At 39.5% G+C, this 23,461-nt stretch overlaps 1 protein-coding gene across 3 annotated transcripts in view; it reads left to right on the forward strand.

Annotated features, from left to right (window-relative positions):
* LOC121522334 (neuropilin-2-like) overlaps positions 1–23,461 on the forward strand; it is a 179,868-nt gene that overhangs the window by 31,745 nt on the left and 124,662 nt on the right. For all 3 annotated transcript variants that reach the window (XM_041806563.1, XM_041806565.1, XM_041806564.1), the window contains exon 3: positions 21,302–21,483. In XM_041806563.1, the coding sequence (XP_041662497.1) occupies positions 21,302–21,483 (182 nt within the window). The remainder of the gene's footprint in view (positions 1–21,301; positions 21,484–23,461) is intronic.

Raw genomic sequence — 23,461 nt, forward strand, 5'->3', positions numbered from 1 at the left:
ATCATCGGTTTATAGAGTGGAAAATGCACAAGCACACACACATTTATCTTATTTTGACAAAAGCGTGTCTGTATTTGTCGACAAAGACTGTGCTGTAAGCTAAGATGTCTCATAAAAACTCTTGATATGATTGCATCAGCACCCACACAGACACACAAACATCACAGTTGTATTCTGCATGCCCTGGTCAGACAGGGGTTATTTTATTATGCCACTATATTGAAGCATTTTAATCTATTATGGCCCTGATTGCAATATAAGATCCTAATCTGTAATCTATAACGTATCACATTGTGTCAAGCACTGCCCTGGCTCTGCTCCCTGAATCGATGGAGAGGTGGTGAGACAGCCGAGATGTTTTCATTAAGATTCATATACAGTGCAGGAGCAGTTTAAGTGCAAAAAGCCAGCTGCAGGGAGTGAGACAGACGATCTGCAGAGCCAGCCGTGACTCACCATGACTTTCTATTTCCCATCACATGACGGCAACATGCTAACACATCAGTGCGTCTCTGGTGACAGGTTTTAGTTATCACCCAGCTGCTGTATGAGCGCTGAGCATGTGGTTCATGTTATGAAAATCAAATGACAGACTGATAAACCAATGGTGGCGTCTTTGCATGAGGATGCACATCTCTCCTGTCACATGCAAAGTTCATGATCATTGTACGGGCTTCATGCGTGCATTTGTGGTTTAAACTGGACAGAGTTTTAGATACTGTTACGCTCTACTCAGTGGCAGGCCAATAGGGCAATCCCTTGTTCACAAGTTGATCCAGATGAGCATGATCTTTGCATTAAATTTAAGTTCTGGGCATTTTGATATGAAGTTGTTTGCACTTATTAACAATACGCCATCAGTGAAAACCTGCAAACAGTGCTCACTTTAAAATCCAAAACAGCTATTTAAGCTCTACTTTTCAGAGTTGGAAGAGCACAATTTTAGTTTTAAGTGAACAGTACTCAATCATTTTTCGTCATTGCACTTACATTATTTGACAATCATCCCTCAATCAGCACAGTTTTCCCAGAATGCTCTTTGACATTATACACTTTTGCACCCTGAGAGAAGTTACCCACTCATTTGGAAAAGTCCAACTTCAACATTGCAATGATGATGCCCCAAACTCTGTGGAAGAGCCCTTTAAAGATGTGGAGGACATAAGGAAATTGCAGCAGATGAGAAACTAAAATCTTATCATACTCAAAAAAATGATCTCCTTTTCTTAAAAACTTGAAATGCAATCAGTTAGGTCAAATATTTTGATTATTTTCAACTTGTGCATGTAAATATTATACTCCTTTACTAAACCCTCACTTTTGCTCTTTCACTTTAAGCACAGGGTTTAAACAGCAACATAAAGGACTAGTTCAGCAGTTTTAATTCTTATCTGCCACATATTTAGATAATAGATTTGGATCAGTTTCTTTTTAGTCCACTAGATAAGAATGAACAGCCAAGGCCGGCATATTAAAACAACAACCTGCCCATCAACCATCAGCAGTACTAATCTGTTGATACCAAACAGTTCTTCTCTAGCTAGACGATGGTTTAGATTGAATTGCATGAATGTTTCTGCTTGCTCATAAATGTCCTATTGCAGTGCTTCCAGAGGAGGTACAATAGGTGGGCCATGAGAGGTCATATACAATAACTAAAACCATATATATTTAAAATGTAATTACATTCTAAATGATCTTTAAGTACTTGATTATATGTTATGTTTGAAATCTCAGAAGTAACAAAACACAGCCAGACATTCTAATGTCACTTTTAAATCACTTACTTTGTCTGATGTTTAAAGGTTGTGTCACAGTTTAACCCTTTAAAACCTACTGGATCACCGTGCTCCCTTTTGCTCATCTATTTTTAACGGCAGGTAGAACTGTAACCAAATGAGATAGAGCAATAATTCTTTTTGCATATAAAACCAAAGGAGTAACACTAACATTTCACACATTCAGTCTGTTCCAGATTTCTGTTTCCTTCAAGGAATATCCTTCCTTCTTTTGCAGAAATGTAGTACAAAGTACACACATCAAAAACAATATAATATAATATAATATAATATAATATAATATAATATAATATAATATAATATAAAATGATATAATATAATATAATATAATATAATATAATATAATATATTATAATATAATATAATCTGGACTATAATTGTTTTGTTTTCTTGCAGGTCACAGGTTGCACTTACTATTGTTTTAACATGGTCTTCTTCAAACACATGTATACTTAAAAGTATCTGGCACCTTAGACATTTGATTGCACTTCTGTAAATAGTTTATTTTTTTGAAAAAAGATGTTGTCGTTTTTGCCACAGTTTATAAAAATTAGTTTATTTCAAAAATGAAGTTATGAACACACTAAAATTATTTTTGTGGTTTGAAATGATCTTGTGCAACTTTTTACAATCACAATTTTGAGGGATACAGTGATGACATCAGGAAAATGTTTAAAAAAACAAAAAACTTTACATTTTTCTTGTGTTTTTTTGCACTGTTGAGCAATTTAATTTGTTATTATGGATTTATCACAAACGTATCATTAAAATTTGGGTTCTAAGGGTTGTATTGTTGTTTAGCCAATACAAATACTCCAAAAAATGACACTACAGCATGTAAATAGATAAAAATATGCTCTGCCGGACTTGTTCTATGGTAGGTCATAAAGGGTTAACTGGTGCTGGATTCATTGTTGACACTCTACTATGCTGCTTGCTTCCTGGTTTTAAGAACTTATCAGTCGTCAGAGACATAAATGCTACTTGGGAAGCGTTTGCGGGGCCACAAAGTGTGTTTAGTGAAAAATATTTGAAAATAAAAAGCCTGATTACAACAGAATAAATGAGAGTGGCTCATTGAGTCAACGTTGTGACCCCATAAACACTTTCTGAGTAATGTTAATGTGTCTGAAATCCCCTGTTTATGTAACAAAACGATGATAAATGAAAGGTAAATGTTCAAGTCTCATGCTGTGGTTGTTCAAGGGTTTTGTGGGCCCCTGCCAGATTTCAATTTATGATTGTATTGTTTGGTGGAAAGGTTTATTTATTGGGGTGTGAAACCTGACTCCTGCTGTAAACATGGATAAATGCCTCGCAAACAGCCTAGGTTCATTTATTCATATTTTATTTTCCTCCTAATGTTGATGTAGTCTATTGAATCACCAGTACTTTACCATTGATATTATTTTCAATACTTTGTATAGAGCAAATAGGGCTATTGTACAGTGGATGGCTATAGAGGCCTACAGAGCTTTTATTATAAAATTTTCACCTTTGCCAGTAGGTCACATGATTCCCTTTCTTTCAAGTACTTCATTAAAACAAGACAATAAAATAAAAGAGAAAAACTGAATCCCTTTTTTAAATTTTGTTGTTTGATTTTCCATTTTTAAGACCGAAATGGGAAAAAAAAACAAGAAAACAGCTTGTTTGTCCATTTTTTCCATTTTCTCTCAAAATGAAAAAAAGAATTATGAGAGTTTGTCCCGTTTTTTTGAGTCAGCTTTCAAACAGGAAATTGATCTGGCAGAGATAACACTGACCGATGCAACATACTGAAGTTTCCTTACTTGTTATTCATTGAACAAGTGTGCTGTTTGATTTTATCATGTGACATAACAATAAAGAAGGAAAGACTATGTGAGTGCAGGCTGTGAGGAAGTTAAGGAGGCCCACAGAGATGACAGTTCCTTGTTTTATTTTGACAGAAAGCCTTGTGTACAGCATTAGAGCTAACCAGCCGCTATGGAGGTACTTTATCTAACCTCTGACCCTGTTTTTAGCCCTCCTGCTAAGCTAAATTTGTTTTCTTTCCATGAATGGCAACCATCGTTAATCCATACTCTCTGCATGTAAGAAAAGAAGCATATTTCCCCAAATGTTACTGCTGCTGTGACACTGTTTGATGAAATAGCATCAACATTTCAAACTGAAGGATGTACTTGGCGACAGAAAGTGATAACAAAGTCTCGACGTGGCAGCTATCATGACAGCTGAGGTCAGGGATCTGCTGAAAGTCCCTTTTTTTACAGCGAATGCAGCCTTCTGAGGCAGCGGTTGGTTGTCTCCTTCACATTTTCCTCTTAGCTCACTGCAGCGCTCTGTCTCTGGAAGCTAGATCTCTATTTGGAGTGTTTGGAAAGAACGCACCCACCCACACAGTCACAAAGACACACACACACACACATAGCTGCTTAGGGAAAAGTGCAGAGTCAGGGTCCGCTGAGGGCAGGCTCAAATCATCCTGACAGCTACCTCCTCTCTCTCTCTCTCTTTGCTCTCTTCTTTCCTGCTGGCTCTCAACCTCTCCTCTTCCTCCATTCATTCTCACCCTCACCGCTGCCCAGTGGAGCCCATCCATCATCCGTCATCTGCTTTGCGTCTTCCTCTGTCCCACCTTCTTTTCCCTCCTCTTCTCTCTCTCTCTCTGTCACCTCTTTCTTCATCCCCTCTCCTCTTCTTATGTCTTCCTTTATATGCATCCTCCTCTTCTTCCCTTCTTGCCATCCTCCTCCTCCTCTTCTCTCCCTCATCCTTCTGCAGTCTGCCAGTCCTTTATAGGCCAAATCATTATTCAGCATTGCATATGAAAAAAAAAACCACACCGGCAGCGTGCCAAATGCCACACTCCTCAATTTCTCTCTGTCTTTTCTTCCTCTCTCCCCCTCCTCCTCCTCCTCATCTCCCCTCTTTAAAATGCTATTCTACTCTCTTTATCATTTTCCTCAGCCTATATCTGTCTTCATCCTCTTTTTATCCTTCAGCCTGTGTCTATCCATCACTTAAATCCTCTTTCTATATGTCTGTCTCTTCTTCTCATCCTGCTCATTCTGCAGCCTCTCCAGCCCTCTTCTACCTCAGATCACAGCAAATTTAGAACTTATTTCTGATTTTAACATGCGATAAATACACATGTGCATGCAAACACAGACATATGAATCAATCATGGTCAATATAAATTGGCTTTTTGACAAAAACAACTATTTAATGTCATAGTGAAAACAGATTTCTACTAAGTAATGTGCATTAGATTTCAAAAAAAATGTCATGTAAAATAAGCAGCTGCATAAATATTCACTGAGTCTTTGTGGATGGGTCTCAATCAGGCTTGCACATCTGGACACTAAAATTTTATTCCATTCTTCTTTGTAAAAATGCTCAAGCTCTGTCAGGTTGCACAGAGATCAGGCGTGATCTGCCCTTTTCAAGTCTAGCCACAAATTCTCATTGGATTGAGGTCTGGGCTTTGACTCGGCCACTCCAGAACAGTCACCTTGTTGCCTTTAAACCATTCCTGTGTAGCTTTTGCTGTATGCTTCATGTCATTGTCTTGCTAGGAAATCAACCTTCTCCAAAGTCATAGTTTCTTGCAGTCTGAATAAGATTGTCTTCCATGTTTTTCCAGTATTTTACTGCATTCATTTTACCCTCTACCTTTACAAGTCTTCCAGGGTCGGCGGCTGAGAAGCATCCCCACAGCATGATGCTGCCACCAGCATACTTCACAGTGGGGATGGTGGGTTTAGGGTGATGTGCAGCACCATTTTGGTCTCATCAGACCCAAGAACTTTCTTCCACTTGACCATGGAGTCTCCCACGTGCCTTGTGGTGAACTCTAGTCCAGATTTAATGAGTTTTCAACTCTTTGAGTCGTCATAGGTGTCTTGGTGGCCTTTCTCTCTAGTCTCCTTCTTGCCCGCTCACTCAGTTTGCGGGAACGGCCCAATCTAGGCAGATTCACACTTGACATATTCCTTCCATTTCTGGATGATGGATTTAACTGAACTCCAAGGATGTTCAGTGTCATGGTTTTTTTGTATCCATCCCCTGACTTATACTTTTCTGTAACCTTTTCTCTGAGTTTCTTAGAATGTTCCTTTGTCTTCTTGGTGTAATGGTAGCCAGGAATACTTATTAAGCAGTGACTGGACCTTCCAGACACAGATGTTTTTATACTACAGTCACTTGAGACACATTCACTGTACTCAGGTGATCCCAGTTTCACTAATTATGGGACTACTAGTGACAGTTGGCTGGACCTCTGTTGAATTAGGTGAATATTTATACAGACACTTATTTTACCTTACATATTTTTGTTTAGTTGACATTACTTTGTGGAAATCTCTTTCCACTTTGACATGAAAGAGGGTTCTTTTTGTAATTTTTTGGTAAAAGAAGACAAATTATTTTGACCATGATTGATTTTTAAAATCAGTAAAATGTTGGAACATCCAAGCGGGTGAATAATTTATAGGCAGTGTAGTAGAGGGCCTACTTTTGGTACAAAATCACCTTTTTATGGCTCTCAAATAAACTTGTACGCTGAGAGAGAGTGACAGGCAGACAGGCACGTAGGCAGTTTCACGGCTATGTGGCTTACACAATAAGTGTGGAGTAAAGCAGTGAGTTAAGAAGTGATTTATATGACAGAGAAGCTGCAGTCAACGATAATGGTTTCACTAATGATTTAGACCTTGTCTTTGTACTCCGCCTCGATCAATCATTTAACTTCATGCTTGCTAGCTCTGTTTTTTGTCCTCGTCTTCCCTTCTCTTCTTTTCTCCTCTCTTCTCTTCTCTTCTCTTCTCTTCTCTTCTCTTCTCTTCTCTACTCTTCTCTTCTCTTCTCTTCTCTTCTCTTCTTTTCTCCTCTCTTCTCTTCTCTTCTCTTCTCTTCTCTTCTCTTCTCTTCTAACCTCACATTTAAACAAGCGTATCACGTGTTATTTGAACCAACTTTTTTCATGCAATCCTTTTGAAACATATTGCCCTTGTAAGCCTGATACATTGTGTTAGAAATCCTGAATACTGGAGCTTATACACACGTATAGTCACACCTTCCTGGCAGACAAAAGTCCTGAGGACACGAGCAGAGCAAAAGGTTGGAGTGATGTAATGTGACATTGGCCTCAGGGCAGAAGGGGAAAAAAAAGGAAACTGGAGGAGGAGATGAAGAGGCCACATGACAGAGAGAGGAACTGTACTTGGAGTGACAGTGGATTTTCCGCTACCGACTGTGGACATTTAGCAGCTGGCTGCATGTTTGAATTACCATCACTGTGACTCTATCAGCAGGAGAGTCATGCGCCCAGGCAAGCGGCCCAAAACAAAACTGAAAGACACAGAGAGGAGCTGAGTGGACACCTTCGGAGGACCAGATTAACGGCATTACACTGTTTGAAGTTTATTTATGAAGTCCAGATGAATCAAAATTTCTCAGTAGGCAAGTGTCAAGGCTGTTATTACTGTCTATTACCTTGCAAAGTAGATGGATTTGACAGCCTCCAGGAAATTGAATCTACAACATTTGTGCCAAACTGAAAACTGTTTAGACCAATCAGAATGTTAGCAATGGCTGCTGGTGGAGAGATTAGCTCGGATGCCACAGTGGCTGTCTTCTCAGATCTAGACCACATTTCTTTCTCTAAACATGGGAAAAGAGCTAAAAAAGCTTTTCATGATGGGAAAACCTGCTTTGGCATGAATTTGGGATGGTTACAGATTGAGTTTGCCAATGTATCCAATGGCTACTTCTCTTTGCCCAGAACAAAGCTGGAGTATAGCTGCAGAACTGGACAACGTGTCTTTATAAAACAAGAGCAAAGAGTCACAACTGCAGCTTGTCTTGCAGAGAAGATGCTTTTGCATGTCTCTTGTCTAGCTTTGACTAGCTCCACCATTCAAACACTGCAGCGTTAGCCTGTAGAGCTCACAAGTAAATTTGAAAAATTGCCCCTTCCAAACTATTTGTATAAGAGGTTTCCAGATGATGCAATGGCTGTATGAACAGTGTTATGGCATGTCAGGTACTGACTATGAAATAGTGTAAACCATGCTTCAGTTGTGACTGGCAGACATTTCTGTATTTTTGGGAGATTGGGGCTTAGCTTTGGTTTGGACAGACATTAATCAAAGTGCTATGAGCCCCTAAAAAAAAGGGGGGAAAAAAGTACCCAAGTTTTTATTTTAATGTCATGCTTCTATTTAAGAGAAAGTCGGTGAAATGATGTGACTCAGACTAGTCTGAGAAACAGGCAATATTGGCTTTCCCCTCATGTTTGTGGTTAATTGTTTAGACGGACAATCACTTCCATGTGTTTCTCCAGATCAGCAGCATTAAAAAGCCAGAGCGATGAGCAACTAATGTTCATAAAAGTTAGTCATGCCCGGTGTGAACATCAGGCCCTTTAACCCTTGTGGAGCCCATAAAAAAGCATCTCCTACTACTCACTATAAAATGCATTCGTCCTAATTGACTCCAAATGTGCCCCGTCACTTCTCCCAGCATAGCTGAAGACTTATCATGCAATATTAAACTTTCCCACCTTAAAGTAAAGTAAAGTAGTTTTAGAATTGATCTGATTGTACAATCAAGTCCAACAGGGAGACTGGAGTCTGAATCATTCACACAGCAGGCTGTCAGCTCTAGCAACGTGTTATACTTTATGGCATAGCTCACACACCGGCCTTCAGCTTTAGCCTTCGGCTGCATTATAAAATGTGTAAGGCTAAATGGCAGAGACAAAAAGTGAGAATAAGAAGACAAAAAAATTAAGACAGGTGTTGAAACCCTGCTAGAGCTTCACCAAACAGTCTAACACCTGGCTATGCTACTGTTACATGGGTACAAAACTAATACCCTTCTTCCCATCATGGAGGTATTATAATCTGTGGTTAATATGATAGTAACAATGTGACAGAGAGTTCATCCTGCAGATATTACTTACAACCGACTGAGACGATACACGATGCTGCATTGGTGCCATCATTGTCTCAAGTTTAACAGCACCGCCGCACAGAAAGTAGTCGGACATAAGCTATATCCAAAGTTTGCATATAAATGAATACTGTAGCCATCTTATACCAGACTGCTGTCCCTTTCCTTGTTGATTTTCAAGCTTCAGTAGTTTGAGATAAGGCAGAACACTGATGGCCTAGTGGTCCCATGTACACTGGAGTCCTGCGGCTCCTTTCCCTCATGTGTCTCCCTCACTCTCTCATCCTTGTTTCTGAATCCATCCACTGTCCTCCTTTATCAATGACGGCATTAAAAGCCCACAAATAGGTCCTGAAAAATATCGTTTGAGACAGGGATGTGGTCAAATCCAAATCCCTCTGTTGTCTGCATCAGAATTACAAGTCAGCTAAACTAATTGTTAGCATTTTTATACAAGTTCAGGACCACAGTCCCAGTGAAATGCTCCAGCTAAACTGTAACACAGCAGCTTTGGCCACTAGTCGCCCAGTTCAACTAGCCAATAATGCTCTTTAATCAGCTGTGAACAATGCTAACTGGTAGAACACTGACAGCATGTCATAGGAGCAAACGCTTTAGCACTATTTAGATCTAGAAATGGGGATAAAGTTGTCCAGAGGCTGTGTCAGCTTGTGTTCACGTATAACACAAAGAAGGCAAAGGCTGGCGTTGCTAACACTGCTAACATTAGCCACATTCTGCTAACCAATTTTGCATCATTAGTGTGTGACGTTTAACTGATGCAGAGTGACGTTTGTATGTACAGTGTGTTTATTTCACTTGAATAGATATTTGCACTAAAGTAATGCCCATTACTAGTTTGAGACTTTACAAAGCTATCTAAACTAGCATGCACTAGCAATAGTAGAATACGCAATCACATACTCATACGGAAGAGAGGGAGGTCTAACTGCATTATGATGGTTTTATGACAATAAGGCTTCATACAGAGACCCTTGTTGGGCATCAAAACTTCTCACATATAAAGTGCAGCACGTTGCATTGCAGGACTGTTTGCAGATAAAAGTGTGCATGCCACAGACAGTGCTGGTTTTTAAGAATTCTCTTTAGTTGCAAGAAAAGTAAATGTTGAGATATTTGCAGGGAGCTGGTATGATTTGCTGTTTTGTCAAGCTTGGCTAGTCTTAGGATTATGCTCCAAGGTGATTACAGGACACTCAGTCTTCCTACAGGAAACACAGGTAATGATGATGATATTAGTGGTCTGACTTACTCACACTCTCTGAGGCCTGAAGGTCTACCTGATCAATGTCTGTTACTGTATTGCATGTGTGCATGTGTGTGCGTGTGTGTGATTCTTTGAAGGACTGACCCTGATCAATGAGTGTTAAAGCCATAATGAGGAATCGATTGGTTGTCCCAGAGACTGCTGGACACACACACACACATGTGGACACACGCTGTCTATCCGTCTGGAGTAACAGGGCTATTACTTGATAACAGTGAAGTCAGTCATCCTGCTAACTGCTTCAGTATCAGACTACAGCTGCTTTCATGCTACACGGTTAGATGCAGATCTGCAGACTCCAAGTATGTTGAGAATGAACACACAAAATATAGCTTGGACCAAGGCAACAAATTATAAATCCACACCCATCCATTCTCTGATGAATCAGCGCCTACCATGCCTGATGGGAGGTATCAGCACTTCTGGAAGTATCTCAAAATATCAGCAGGTTTGACTCAAGCTCCTTCTCTTTTAGAGCAGTTTTACTTCTCTATTTACCACTTTAGAATAAATCCCAAAGATGGGTATAGCTTGAATTGAGTGAGTCATTTTTTCTTGAGAAGCAAACATTTAAGTGTCTTTTGTTTGTATGATCACACTTGGGGTTTGTATTTTTCAGTTCCTCAGAAAACGCTTGTTTTTAACCACCAGTGGTTTCACTTCCCTGTTGAATTCCATCTCGTCCTGCAGTTAAGGCCATACAAAATTCATGTTGTTTGGTTCATGAGCTGATTTTCAGGGTTCATTTTTATCCTGATAAACCAGATAGACATGTTTTATATATTCATGACATGGGTTATATTTAACATCTGTCTGGGTAGCAGCTGTATATCAGGGGTCATCTACATTTGTACAATGACTATCTTTTTTCTTGGTGAATGCTTTTAGAGACATTTTGGTGTAATTAACATATTTTTAAAATATTTATTTTTTCTTTAAAATGTATGCCATTTATAGCCTCTTAAAATAAGATAAGTCCCTATACCATAGCCAGTCACAAGGGGGTGAATGAGATATTTTTGCGGGGCCTGTTATGTTCTCCATTTCTGAGTTTGATACTAATATGCTGCATCCTGATTGGTGGAAAATCCATGCAATTAACAGGTCTATAGTTCTGATTCACAGACAGGAAAACACCTGAAGTTAGAAATAAACTACAACTTTTAATAATGAACTATTAAAAATGTGTTTAATATGCACCATATTTGCTGTTTGCTGGCCCGGGGGCCCCCCAAAGCCCCCCATCTGGCCCCCAAACAATGATTAAATTCAGCAAATGTAAGGAGGAGAAAATATTTTATGGTTTTTAGGGTATCTTTTGTCTTTAAATGCCTACATTTATCAAACCAACCCCAAATCAATCAAGATTGCAACAGTTTTATCAGAAATGAGTCAATGTTTTAACCATTTTTCTTAAAGAAATCCCCGTCAGCTATTATAAGAAAATATGAATATGAACGTGTACTTATCCGTCCAGTACTTGTTAAATCTACAGTTTCTGTCACTTTTTCATTTCAGCTGTGTTAATTTTGGCATCTATTTTTAATTTTAGTCTTAGTTTTAGTCTTTAAATGAAATGCATTTTAGTTTTAGTCACATTTTAGTCATTTCTATCCTTTTAGTTTTAGTTGACGAAAACTAAAAAAATGTAGTCTAGTTTTAGTCCATAAAAAGTCCTCACATTTTAGTCTTTACTGTAGTCCAAGCACATATTTTCTTGCCTAAATCTGGTACCAAGTCATGGTAGTGTGTTCTCTGCACGTTTTAGTCATCTTGATGAAAATTAAACTTAGTTTTTGTCAGTTTTAGTCATCACAGATCTAATTTTTTTAGTCGTAGTCTAGTTTTCGTCATGGAAAAAAGGCTGTAGATGAACATTTGTAGTCATAGTTTTGTCTATGAAATTAACACCCCACTTCAGGCTCTTGTAATGTCCCTCACTAGAATCAAAACAAAACACCTGTTTCCTCCATGTGTTTTCGCCAATCAGGATTTAGCGTTTTAGTGTCAAACCTAGTGATGGCAGTCCTAGAAATATTATGGAGCTAAAATATTTCCATTGTCCATAGGCGATAGGGACTGATCTGGCATTTAATGCTTGAAAATTACTTACATTTTGAAAGAAAATACAAATAAAAGTACATTAACATTTTAGTTGATTTGAAAATCCGGTCCCCAAAGTGCCTGTCAAGACAAAATCTGGCCCTTGCACAAATGTAGTTGATGACCCCTGTAGACATTCACTGCCACTGAGGGGTAAAGTAATGCCAGCTCAATATTCTTGTTTTTTAGGATTATTTTGGGGCTTTAAGCCTTTATTATGTTAGGACAGCTAAAGACACAAGAAATATAGAGGAGGAAGACATGCACAACTTTGATGGGCTTGGGAATCAGTCCTGCCATCAGTACGCCCAAGACTTTAACCTCTGCATAAGTGCCCACTCTACCAACTGAGCTCTTTTTAAAAAAACAAATATCGGCCATTTCTGGCGAAGCTGCTGCTATAGCTGCATCCTCACTAATCTCTCTTACAGTCAAAACTAAACCACACCTGTAGCTATCACATGAAGCAGACTGGTCTGGTCATTCTCACACTAGGAGCAAGACTGACGCCTTGCAAGATGGATCTGCCTGATGACGGACGTGGAATCTGGCCAATCCATCTGCTTTGCAAGGAAAAATGTGCTTTTGACTCCTGACAAACAAAAAGAAAAGCAGTGTAATCCACAAAAGAAGCTTTAAATTCAGTCTTCACTTTTGAGAGTGTATAACAAAATAGTGTTGAATAAGCCTTAGACATTCTTTCCAACACTGTCACACATCACAACAGGTACTCTGAGCGCCGTCCAGCATGTGTGTCCATGTGTTCATGTGTCTCCAGGCTGCAGACGCTCTGTCTGCTCCTACAGCACCCCTGATGTTTGAAAGAAATGTGCAGGTGTAAGAAGACAACTCCTGACCCAAAGAAGGAGCGAACGTGTGAAAGGCAATTAAGACCAAGACAGAGTGGGGAGAAGAAGGAGCATGGGAGGAGGGGGTGGAAGTGTGTCAGTACACAAACCTTTTCCTCGGTTCACGTCAGACTGCCTTCGGAGAGCTTTCTCGCTCCTAAAACCTCCCCAACCCCCATAGCACTCACAATCACACTAAGATCTCTCCAAATGTCAAATCTATTACTTTTACGCCTACCTCCACTACTAAATCTGTGCTTATCATTCATCTTTACCATGTTACGCATTTTGTAAACAGCATTTCCTCATCATTTCCTCCTTGTAAGCAGAGACAAAACACCTCGTAAACCCCTTGTTAACAAGAGAATCTGAGGGGGAAAGTGTGGGAGAAAACAAAATCAGACTGCTTGTCATTCCCCATGGCAAGTCTCAGAAAAATCTCTGATTAGCTGCAGTGAAATATATCAGGGGAGAGAGAGAGAGAGGGAGAGAGATGATGGGATTAAACAGTTTGTTAGAAGCCGTGTGCCTCCTACACAGAGACAGATTGGAGGGAACCTCAAACCCTTCTATGGATCCATCTGAGAGCATGGCCACAGGCTCTGTGTGCATCCGTGTGTTTGTGTGTGAGACAGTGTGCTGTTTGTGCAGCCCTCTGCTGTGCGTGCTGACGTGGTGTGTCCCTCTGCTTTTTCCTAAAGGCACAGGGCTGCAGGGCGGGAGGAAGGGATGGAGGGACACCTGTCTCTGTCTGTCTGTGGGGACGGGTTGGCAGGGTGAATGCAGTGTCATGTTCTCTCTCTCTACCTCCGCACTGTGCCGGCTAAATTTGAATTCTGTTTCTCTTTATTTTGGTGCCGAGTTCTCGCTGAAAAAGGGGCTTTTTAAGCAGCCTTCACAGTGGATGGATCTCCTGAAACACCAGTAGGATGTTTTGATGGGAGACAAAGAGAACTGAGGTTGGCAATTGATTATGTGTGGCTGCACAGGCGACGGTAGAGGCTCTGTTACTGTAAAGTTGGGCAGTTTATCATCTGTTGGCTGTAAACCGACCAGCCCTTTCATTGTCAATGGAGCCTGTCCAGCTTGTTCTCACATTCAGCACATCATAGTATCACCACCATAGCAGATGCTTGTAGTGCTGCTAGACCAGCATTGTGATTGAAAAACCTGAAAATCCACTTGTGATTGTGGGTGGTCAACCTTGACTGGGGTTGGGTATCGTTTGTACCAGTGATTAGTTGATACGGTGCCTAAATGGTGCCTTTATCAATACTTTTGTGAGGAAAAATGTTTGTTGAAAGTCAGCAGGGGAATAAGAGCTGTCTGGTTATCGTACATAATTTGAGAAAGAGAGGAAGGGATGAAATGGATTTTTCTGTGGACAGGGCACTTACAGTGCTTAACAAATTTATTAGACCCCCCTAACCCTAACCAAAGTAAGGTTTATGCCACAGCTGCCCTAAATTAACAACATTGGTAATTACCAAAATCATTTTTATGTTTCTGCAATGGTTAATACACCAATATGTAGAAGCTCTTTAACTGAAATATTTTTAAACCTAAAATATAATTATTATTATTATTCATGAATTTTCAAATGTACTGATTTACAGAAAAAAATGAAAAAATAGTAAAGCACATTATTATTTCTTGATTAATATGTCAAATTATAGTTATTTACTTGCATTCCTGAACAGAAAAATTTGTTTGTTATGCTTGATTCATTTCTGACTTCTCAGAGAAGTCCAGTGAGCTGGCTCGAATTTGGGTGAATTCAGTTTGAAATTCCTCATTCCTGTTGAAAATGGTAAAACGTCTAATAAATGTGTTAAAGCACTGTATTTTTGTTAGAAAAGCCTGAAAAAGTGATTTTTACATAATATGTCCCCTTTAACACAAAAATCATAAAAAAAATTCATAACGCATGTTTCTCCTTTCATTGGGTAGCAATGAAAATAAAGTATTGATATCTGTGTTGAAATTCGGTCCTGTAGGTAGGTGTTGGTACCATATCGTTACCAGTCTTCGATACCCGTCCCTAACCGTAACCAGTGATTCTCAACTGGTCTATCCTCAGGACCCACCACCACCTCCTCAATGAAAAATGACCCAAGTTTCCAAAAATTTCAACTTTTCTAGTTTGTGAAGAGAAAACTGTTGCAGTCTGAACTCTGACTGAACAGAGAGACAAAACAAATCTGTTTAAAAGGAGCATCATTATCCTAAAAAGTATGTACCTGGATAAAGGAAATAAGGCAAAATGTGTAAGGAGTTCAGCTACAGAAGCGCTGATGAGGCACTTGATCTAAAAAAAAATATCCCTTCATTATCAGACTGGGCACAAATGTTTCAGATTGGAGCTTTGCAAGATGGATAACAGGCATGGAATCTGGCAAATCCACCGGCTTGGCAGGGTTACCAAATTTACTCCTAAGACTTCTGCGCATCTTAGACTGTTTGCACAATTGCTTTTTTAAAGGCAGACATTTGTGACTCACTGAAAACAGCTTGAACCACCCAATAAGACCCGCTTTCTCAGTAGACTGGACATGGAGATAGATGGTTGACGCAGGAAGGTGACTTCTTTTGATTGAAGTAACAGTTTAAACTGAAACCATTTTATTATGGAAGAAAAGTGTCTTAACTTGAATTTGACCAGACATTGCTTATTTCTATTTGGTAGCATGACCTCTTCATTAACCTTTAACTAATCTAGTTTAAAATTCACCTTCTCCATCAGTTACTTAAAGAAAAGAGCTAGGTTGGAATTCAAATATTCACAGATTCTAAAAACCCTCCCTGTCCCCCATCCCTACCTCCTCTCTGTCGCCCACACATTGGCTCTTGTCCACTGGTTGTGTGCCCGAGAGCACATTCAAAAAGGCAAGAGAGGAAAGGAACACATGGAAAGGAAAAAAAGAAAAAAAAACAGAGAGATTTGAAACTGCAAATTAATCAGATTTAGGACGAGCCAGGAGAGGTAAGAAAAAAAAAACACATCGTGTCCGGATACGAGTAGCCGTTAAATAAAGTTGTCAGAACTGAGGAGAGGAGGAGGAAACTGTCGCGGGGATGAGGCTTTCTCTTGGGAAAATATGACAGGAACTGCGACACACACACACATTCATTCTCATGGAAAAAAAGCACAAAGATTCGCACACACATGCTCATGCTGCTGTGACAGCTTGAGTCATAACGCTGGTGTAAGATCCAGACACAAAGCATGATGGGAGAGTGGGAGGTTTGTGACCCTCATTATGTCAGGGGCATGCTCACCTGTCAGAAAACAAAACACGAAACATGCACAGAGCGACTTTAACCATACGAGCCAATGGAAACACTCCTGGATGTGTCTGCATGGTGTGTATGCACGACAAAGTTCACGTGTGTTCATGGAAGACTGTATAGATTGTGTAGATTCTGTGTAGATTCACTGAGAGGGCTCTGTAGGGTTGAAGATGCTGCTTTTGCTTGTTATTCTCCATGTCTTAGTGTTAAAAGACAGATATGTTTACATGCAAACATGCATCTTTTATACAAAGAAGTAACAACAGATACCAGTGTGCCCTCTGAGATATCTGGACCCCAGGTTGTTTTAAAGGTCTGTCACAGATTTTTTGCCCTGCAGTGCCAGCAACCTCCATTTAGCAGCAGTTATTGTTGCTAGGTAGGGCTGGCCCAAGCCTAAACCTAGCCCTAAACAAAATTTCATCTTCCTCTCCTATTGGCTGTGATGTCTGTTCTCATATCATCATGCATTTGAGAACATTACATTATGTTTATCTGACTTTGTGCCAAGCTTTTGTACTAACTTTGATTTCTGGTGAACTCGACACCTTGGTTGAACAAGGTTTCACAAGTCCAAATCCTTCTTGATTTTAATTGGTCCTTGAGAGAAAAGCTACACTGACATGCAGGGCTCTATTCTAAATGTTGAACTATAGGCTAGGGGTCCAAAAGTAAATGTCCTTTACGGCATTTGTTTGTTTGCTTTTTCGATCGTCGTTTGTGTTTACTCTTTAGCATAATGGCATCCAAACATGCTAAAACGATGTTTCAAAGACAGATTAATGGCACTTGTAAGTCTTCAGCTAAATTCAACTCGTCATTGACAGTCAGCTTGGGTAACTCCTGCAAACAGCGGGTAAACTCCAACAAATCTGCCATCATACGCCGTTCTCTTCTGTGTTCAACCTCTTAACCGGAAGTTTGGGAGCGGCCTAATGTCTAATGCCTATTAACAACTAAGAGCACTGTTAATGCAATGACAACCACAGCTAACCCTGAGGTCACTGAGCGCTGAAATGCCGGACTACTGTGATTTTTGGATTGACCACTGACAGTACTAAAACATGATGGCTGTGGTAACAACACCCTATAGGTCAAGGGTCATCAACTCCATTTGCACAGGGGCCAGATTTTTCTTAACAGATGCTGTGATGGCTGGACATTGAAACTAACTACAATAGAATTAATATTTTGGTTTGATTAACATATTCTTGAAAATATTGTGTCCTTTAACAGATTTTTTAGCCTTTTGACATCATCCCTGGTCACCTATACTGCAGCCTGCCACAAGGGGGCGATTGAAATATTTAACAACATATTTCTGGACCCCTCATGATGTCCATTGATATTAATATGACATGTAATAATTTGCGAAAACACATAGAAGAAACAGATATTCAGTGAAGAGTCACAGGTAGAGAAACCCTCAAAGAGACTTGCGTGGAAAATTGATGTGAAAAACCACAGTTTTAATCAAGATAAGACTATTAAGTATACATTTACCATGCCAACTACAGCCCTCCTCTGTCAATAAAGGCATAAAAAGCCCAATAATATATCTTTAAAAATACTGAATTCCATCCCTCTTAAATTTTCTGGATTTAATAATTTTCCGAGGGAAAGTTGTGGGGGGCTGCCAGTTCATGATCACTGCTTTAGGCCCTCAGCCATCATAGTGAACCTGTTCTGGTATTTTCTCATCACTCATAATGTCTCTAATCCATTTCAGCATATTTTTGCTTGCATATGGCATTTCTAATATGAATGATTTTTCCTGTAAGCATATAAGTAAATAATCTGTGGGTTTACCTGAAGTCTAAGTGTCTACTTAAGAGATTTGTAGAAAGTCCAGTGCGCACTTTTAACGGCACAGTGGTGAGGACTGATCAATATGAAGCACAAAGATGTTACTAGAGTCCAGTCGTATTCATTATTTAAGGTTAGAAAAGTCTTTAATTGAGACTGAATTGGCTGAACTCCAGATCAAACTTAATGTCTTCTTTTATGGCCAGGAATGTCTCTCCAGGAAGCTATTTAAGAGGCGGGCAGGTGTGTCTTTGGTATCCAGACTCTGAGGCAACACCCCCGCTGGGGGTCCGGAGACAGGGCTGCACATTTGTGGTCACAAAACATGAAAGAAATAAGAATGAAAATAGAGTTTGAGTCCGGACCCTCCTTTTATGGACAGAAAGGTCCCAGGCAGTCTTTCTGCTGTGGTTTCATATTAAGCAAGCATGTGTGCTTGTGATAAATCCAGATTTCATATTACATTTTTCATGCTTTTTTTTAGTTGGAAATCTCTTTAAAGTCAATGGACCATGCAATTTGACAGGGAAATGGTATTTCCCTTAACTTGTGTTTCTTAGTGTAATGAGGAATTCCTTTCAATCAGACTCACTGTATTCCTTTATGAAGTACCAACATGATAGGCTATATTTCCTCTTTAGTAGTCAACAAATCATGTGAGCTATTTCTAAGGAAAATGGGATCAAGACAAAATGCTTAAGCAAGCTTCCTCCACTGTTAAATGTGTAAAATGTTGATTTCTCTGAAGACCAAAGGCCCTGAGGCTCAGTTACAAACATGATTGAATTAGACCTGGGCATAGATGTAAACTAGAGTCATTTGTTACGCATTAATCCCTCTCTTGCTTCAAAGGCTGCAGAGTTCATGAGTAGTTCAGAAGACTTTAGCATCACATACATTCTCACACTCTGACTTTGACCCGGTATAACATAAAGCAGAACACCTGTGGCTGCAGATTTCTGTCTTATATAGATTTCCTCGCACCGTTCAGAGCTCATTCAGTGATCATTTCTTTGGAAAGCACAGCAGCATTGCTTTGAAAAAGAATCACTTGTAATTTGCTTTGAAAGTACCAAGCAGGAAATGAGGTGAATTAGTTGTGAGATTAGGAATCAGTTTCCTTTTGAGTTGGTATAATGCAGCGCACATGTGACACTACTGTTTCCTTCTGAGAGCTGAGAGAAAGTACGCCATCATACATCCACACGCTGCTTTTGTTCCTATTATGATATAGTTTCATTTAGTTCTGCAGAGCGTGACGCCCGCGATAGTTGGAGTAAATAATCACGCCATTACAGTACGGTTGTTGAGTTCTCAAAAGGTTTCTCTTCCTCTTTTGCTTCATGCAGGTGGTTCGTTTCCTCCTCTTCCATCCGTCAGCTGCCAAAGCTCTGTTCATTCAAACTCTAATGATACTCTTCTGCTGATACTCTCTTTGTGAAGTCGTTTGAATGCAAACAATCAGCTCAATGCATCTGTTTATAAGCCAGATCCAATGTGATGCATACCATATCAGAATAATATAAGAACTAAAGGCTAGCAGTATTTACAAAAGTGAAAAGATGGAAGCATTTAATAATTTCCTTTTCCTCCAGTTCAAGTCTCCTCTCTAGTTTTCACGAAACTAGAGGGGAGTACACACCACAGGTGTCTGCACATCAACCATGACCAAGGCCACCCATAAGGGGGAGAAAGGGGGGAGCTTTCTGGGGTCCAGCCAAACTGTGGGCCCATGGAATTTAGCAAAATCATGGTCTAATGCAATGATAATGGTATTTAATGGTTAACCTGAATAATAACCTTTCTTATCAGAGCAACAGCAACGATTTTTATTTATTTATGCTGCAGTAGAGAAACAAAATTACCTATTTATTGGTAATTTAACAATGTGAAAAGGCACACTGTCCTAAGTGGTTATGACAATAACGTCAGACTTTTAGCTAGGCCTTAATAGGCATATCTGGATGCCAGTAAATAAAGCAGAAAAAACTAGGACAAATTTAATTGAAAGAATTTAATAATTGTGAAAAGAGACCAAAAACTGGGTGAAAAGTGGCAAAAAGAAGAAGCAAAATGGGAAAGGACAGGGCGAAAGTGGCAGAAAAAAGGCAAAATTGACAAAACAGGCAAAAATGGCAAAAAGTGGCAAAGATGGATTAGATGGCCAAAAAGAAGTGGCAAATATTGACAAAAACTGTAAAAAATGTGGCAAAAATAGGCAAAAACTGGCAAGAAATGTTGCAAGAAGTTGTAAAAAGGGACAAAAAGGCAAAAGAAAAGTCATAAATTGGCATAAGTTGCAGAATAAAGTGGCTAAAATGGGCGAGCAAGTGCCAAAATTGTGGCAAAATGGGACAAATGTGTCAACAATGAGTGAAAAGCGGCAAAATAGAAGTTGCATTATTTGGTATGCCTAAAATTTGCAGAAATTGTAAAAAAAAGTGGTAAAAATAGCAAAAGTTGGCAAAAAATGGGTGAAAAGTGTCAAGAAATTGTCAAAATTAGAAAAAAACGCACAAAAAGTGGCAAAAATATGATAAAACTTGAAATAAAATAAGTGGCTAAATTGTGCAAATAACTGGCAAAAAAGTGGCAAACATAGGCATAGTGACAAGTTTTGTAAAAAAAAAAAAAAAAAGGCAAAATGTTCAAAACTGGTTTAAAGTGCCAAAAAAAAGAGGCAAAAATAGGCAACGAATTGCAAAATATGGCAACAATAGGTCTAAAATGGCAAACAACAACAACAAAAAGTAAAATGGGTTCAAAATGGCAAACATTAAAATTGGCAATAAAACACAACAGCTGAAAAACTGGTTCAACGTGGCAAAGAAGCCTGCACCCAAGGGCAACAAGGAAAAAATGGTTAAAAGTGGTCAATAGAAGTCACAACAATCGGTGGTAAAAGTTGTAAAATGGGATAAAAAGTAGCATAATTGAATCTTTCCAACATAGAACCCAGTAATAGCTTCACACACTTTTCAGCTCCAAACTGAGGGAACTGTTAGCCAGAATTCTAGCACCAATGATCCGACACTTTGCACGGACTTCATCATTAAATCACTTCTGCAGGGCCCGTTCTCTGGGTTTTTCAGGGGCTCAGCCAATCCTGTGGGCAGGCCTGATCATGACCAGTTGTGTACAGCATAGATTGTTGTCTGCACGATTTATGTGGTCCCAACACATATTTGGAGAAAAGTTACTCAGTGATATTTGTTTGTCTTCTGCAGGTATGACTATGTGGAAATCCATGATGGGAACTCAGAGTCAGCTGACCTCCTGGGGAAGCACTGCAGCAACATCGCCCCAGCACCCATCATTTCATCAGGACCCTCGCTCCACATCAAGTTTGTATCAGACTACGCCCATCAGGGGGCGGGCTTCTCGCTGCGCTACGAAATCTTCAAAACAGGTAAACAGAAGTTTTTTTTTGTTTTGCTTTTTACTGCTTTTTTTCTTCTGTCCTTAAGAAACTTAACACCTATAATCAAGAAAGACTGATAACCCCCCTGTCAGCTGTTTGGGTCTCAAAAACCATAGCAGGGTCAAGTAGAGGTCACCAGAGCCTGATAATTTAATAGTGCATTCAGTAGAAAAAGATGTAGTCAAATGTACTGTTTCTTTTTTTGTTTGTTTTTAAATCCTGAGTTGACAAGATAATAAAAAAAACTACAATATATTTGCTGGAAATGAGACAGTCATGACTAAATGCTTGATTTAAATGAAATTTATAACTCATAGAGACAAGATGTCCCAGACGTATAGCAATATGTGCATATGTATTATATTTATGCCATTTTTGCCGTTTTAATAGATAGAGATAAAGAGTTGAGAGAAAAAAAAGGGGGAAAATGTAAGAAAACATTGCAAAGTAGAGTCTCTTTCACTTTTATGGTTTAATGGTAAGCATTTCTTGTTTATTGGGAGCCCAAATGTCTTGGTAGGTGGCTTTGCAGGAGGTTTTGGAAGCGTTTTCTTATTTGAGTGATCCCGGATCCTGTATTAAAGAACCAAGACTGAAAGAAGGACATGACCCAGTCAGTGACCCTCATGCATGGGCAGGCTTAATAAAAGTGAACATGATATTTGAGGGATTGAACCTTTATAAGTGGGCTATTAGGAGCTTTATTACAAGCTCCTCATAGAGGGCTCAACATGCTTCATTAGGTGATCAAGTCTGGTTCATCCCCCTGCTGTCATGGGAGACTGTGAGTAAGAGACATGAGACACAGCAGAGGACCCCTGAGAGCCCTTTAGACTGTCCAGGCGAGACATCGCTCGCCTTCATGGCACTTTGTGTGCGTGTATATGTGAGTGCGCCTGACATGGCTCCCCTTCACGCTGCCATGGGTCAGCCAAAGCGAGACCAATTGAGATCAAGGGCGAGCGAGACACAGGGGCGCATAGTGTCGGCCCCACAGCCATCTTGTCCCGTTCCCCCTGAAAGCATTCCACACATGCCTGCTTAATTGAGTCCTGAGCCCCGTTCCCCTGAGACGCGCACACACATTTACACGCGCACACGCAGAGGGCTGAGGTTACTGACACAACACGCGCGCTGTTTCTCGCTCACTGACACCGGCCCGTTGGGATTTCTTCTGTGCTCTTGACACAGTCCACCTGATGGACTTAAAAACAACAAGGGTGTCAGTGTTAACACCCTGGCACCCTGGGGAGTTCAAGAAAGACAAACAGAGGAATAGAGGGAGAGATTTGTCATTCAATAAACAGATTCTGGGTTTAAAATAAACAGGCTATCATCATGTTTTCTAGCATAAGACATTGTCCCAGGAGTTGAATGTTTTAAAATTCTGTTATATCCTCATCATTTTCACTATCAAAGAAGCTGTTTTTTCTTTCTTATTTACAATAAAAATCTGGCTCACAATTTCTCCTTTTTATTTAGGTTTTTTTTTGTGAATTAGGTTGAGTGCTTTGGACATTTTTTGGGCCTGTTCGGACCCTTATTTTGTTTGAGTTTATAAGTGTGAAAAACTTTTTTGTAAATTTAAAAGTAGGTTGATTGTTGGCTACCATAAAAACATTCAGTCCTTCAACTTAAATTAAAACTTTTGGATTGATGACAATTTTACATGATCATGACCTTAATTCCTTTCAATCATTGGCATTGTTGCTTTATTGAGGTGCACATCACTTTTTGATATTGGATTTTTGCAGATATCTGATATGCTGATATTTACAATTAATTTTAGCCAATATTGACAACTTAAAGTTTGAGGATGAACAAATTAGCAAATTTAAAACACATTTTGGAGTGTAAGGAATGATGATGAATAAAGAAAAGTCTAAAACTGTAACATATTTGTTTATGAGGCCAGTAATCACAGCTGATATAGGCAGATTTTTACAGCCAAAATATTTGGGTATAT

Source organism: Cheilinus undulatus, linkage group 15, assembly GCF_018320785.1.
Source record: "Cheilinus undulatus linkage group 15, ASM1832078v1, whole genome shotgun sequence".
In the NCBI taxonomy this organism is placed as follows: Eukaryota; Metazoa; Chordata; class Actinopteri; order Labriformes; family Labridae; genus Cheilinus; species Cheilinus undulatus.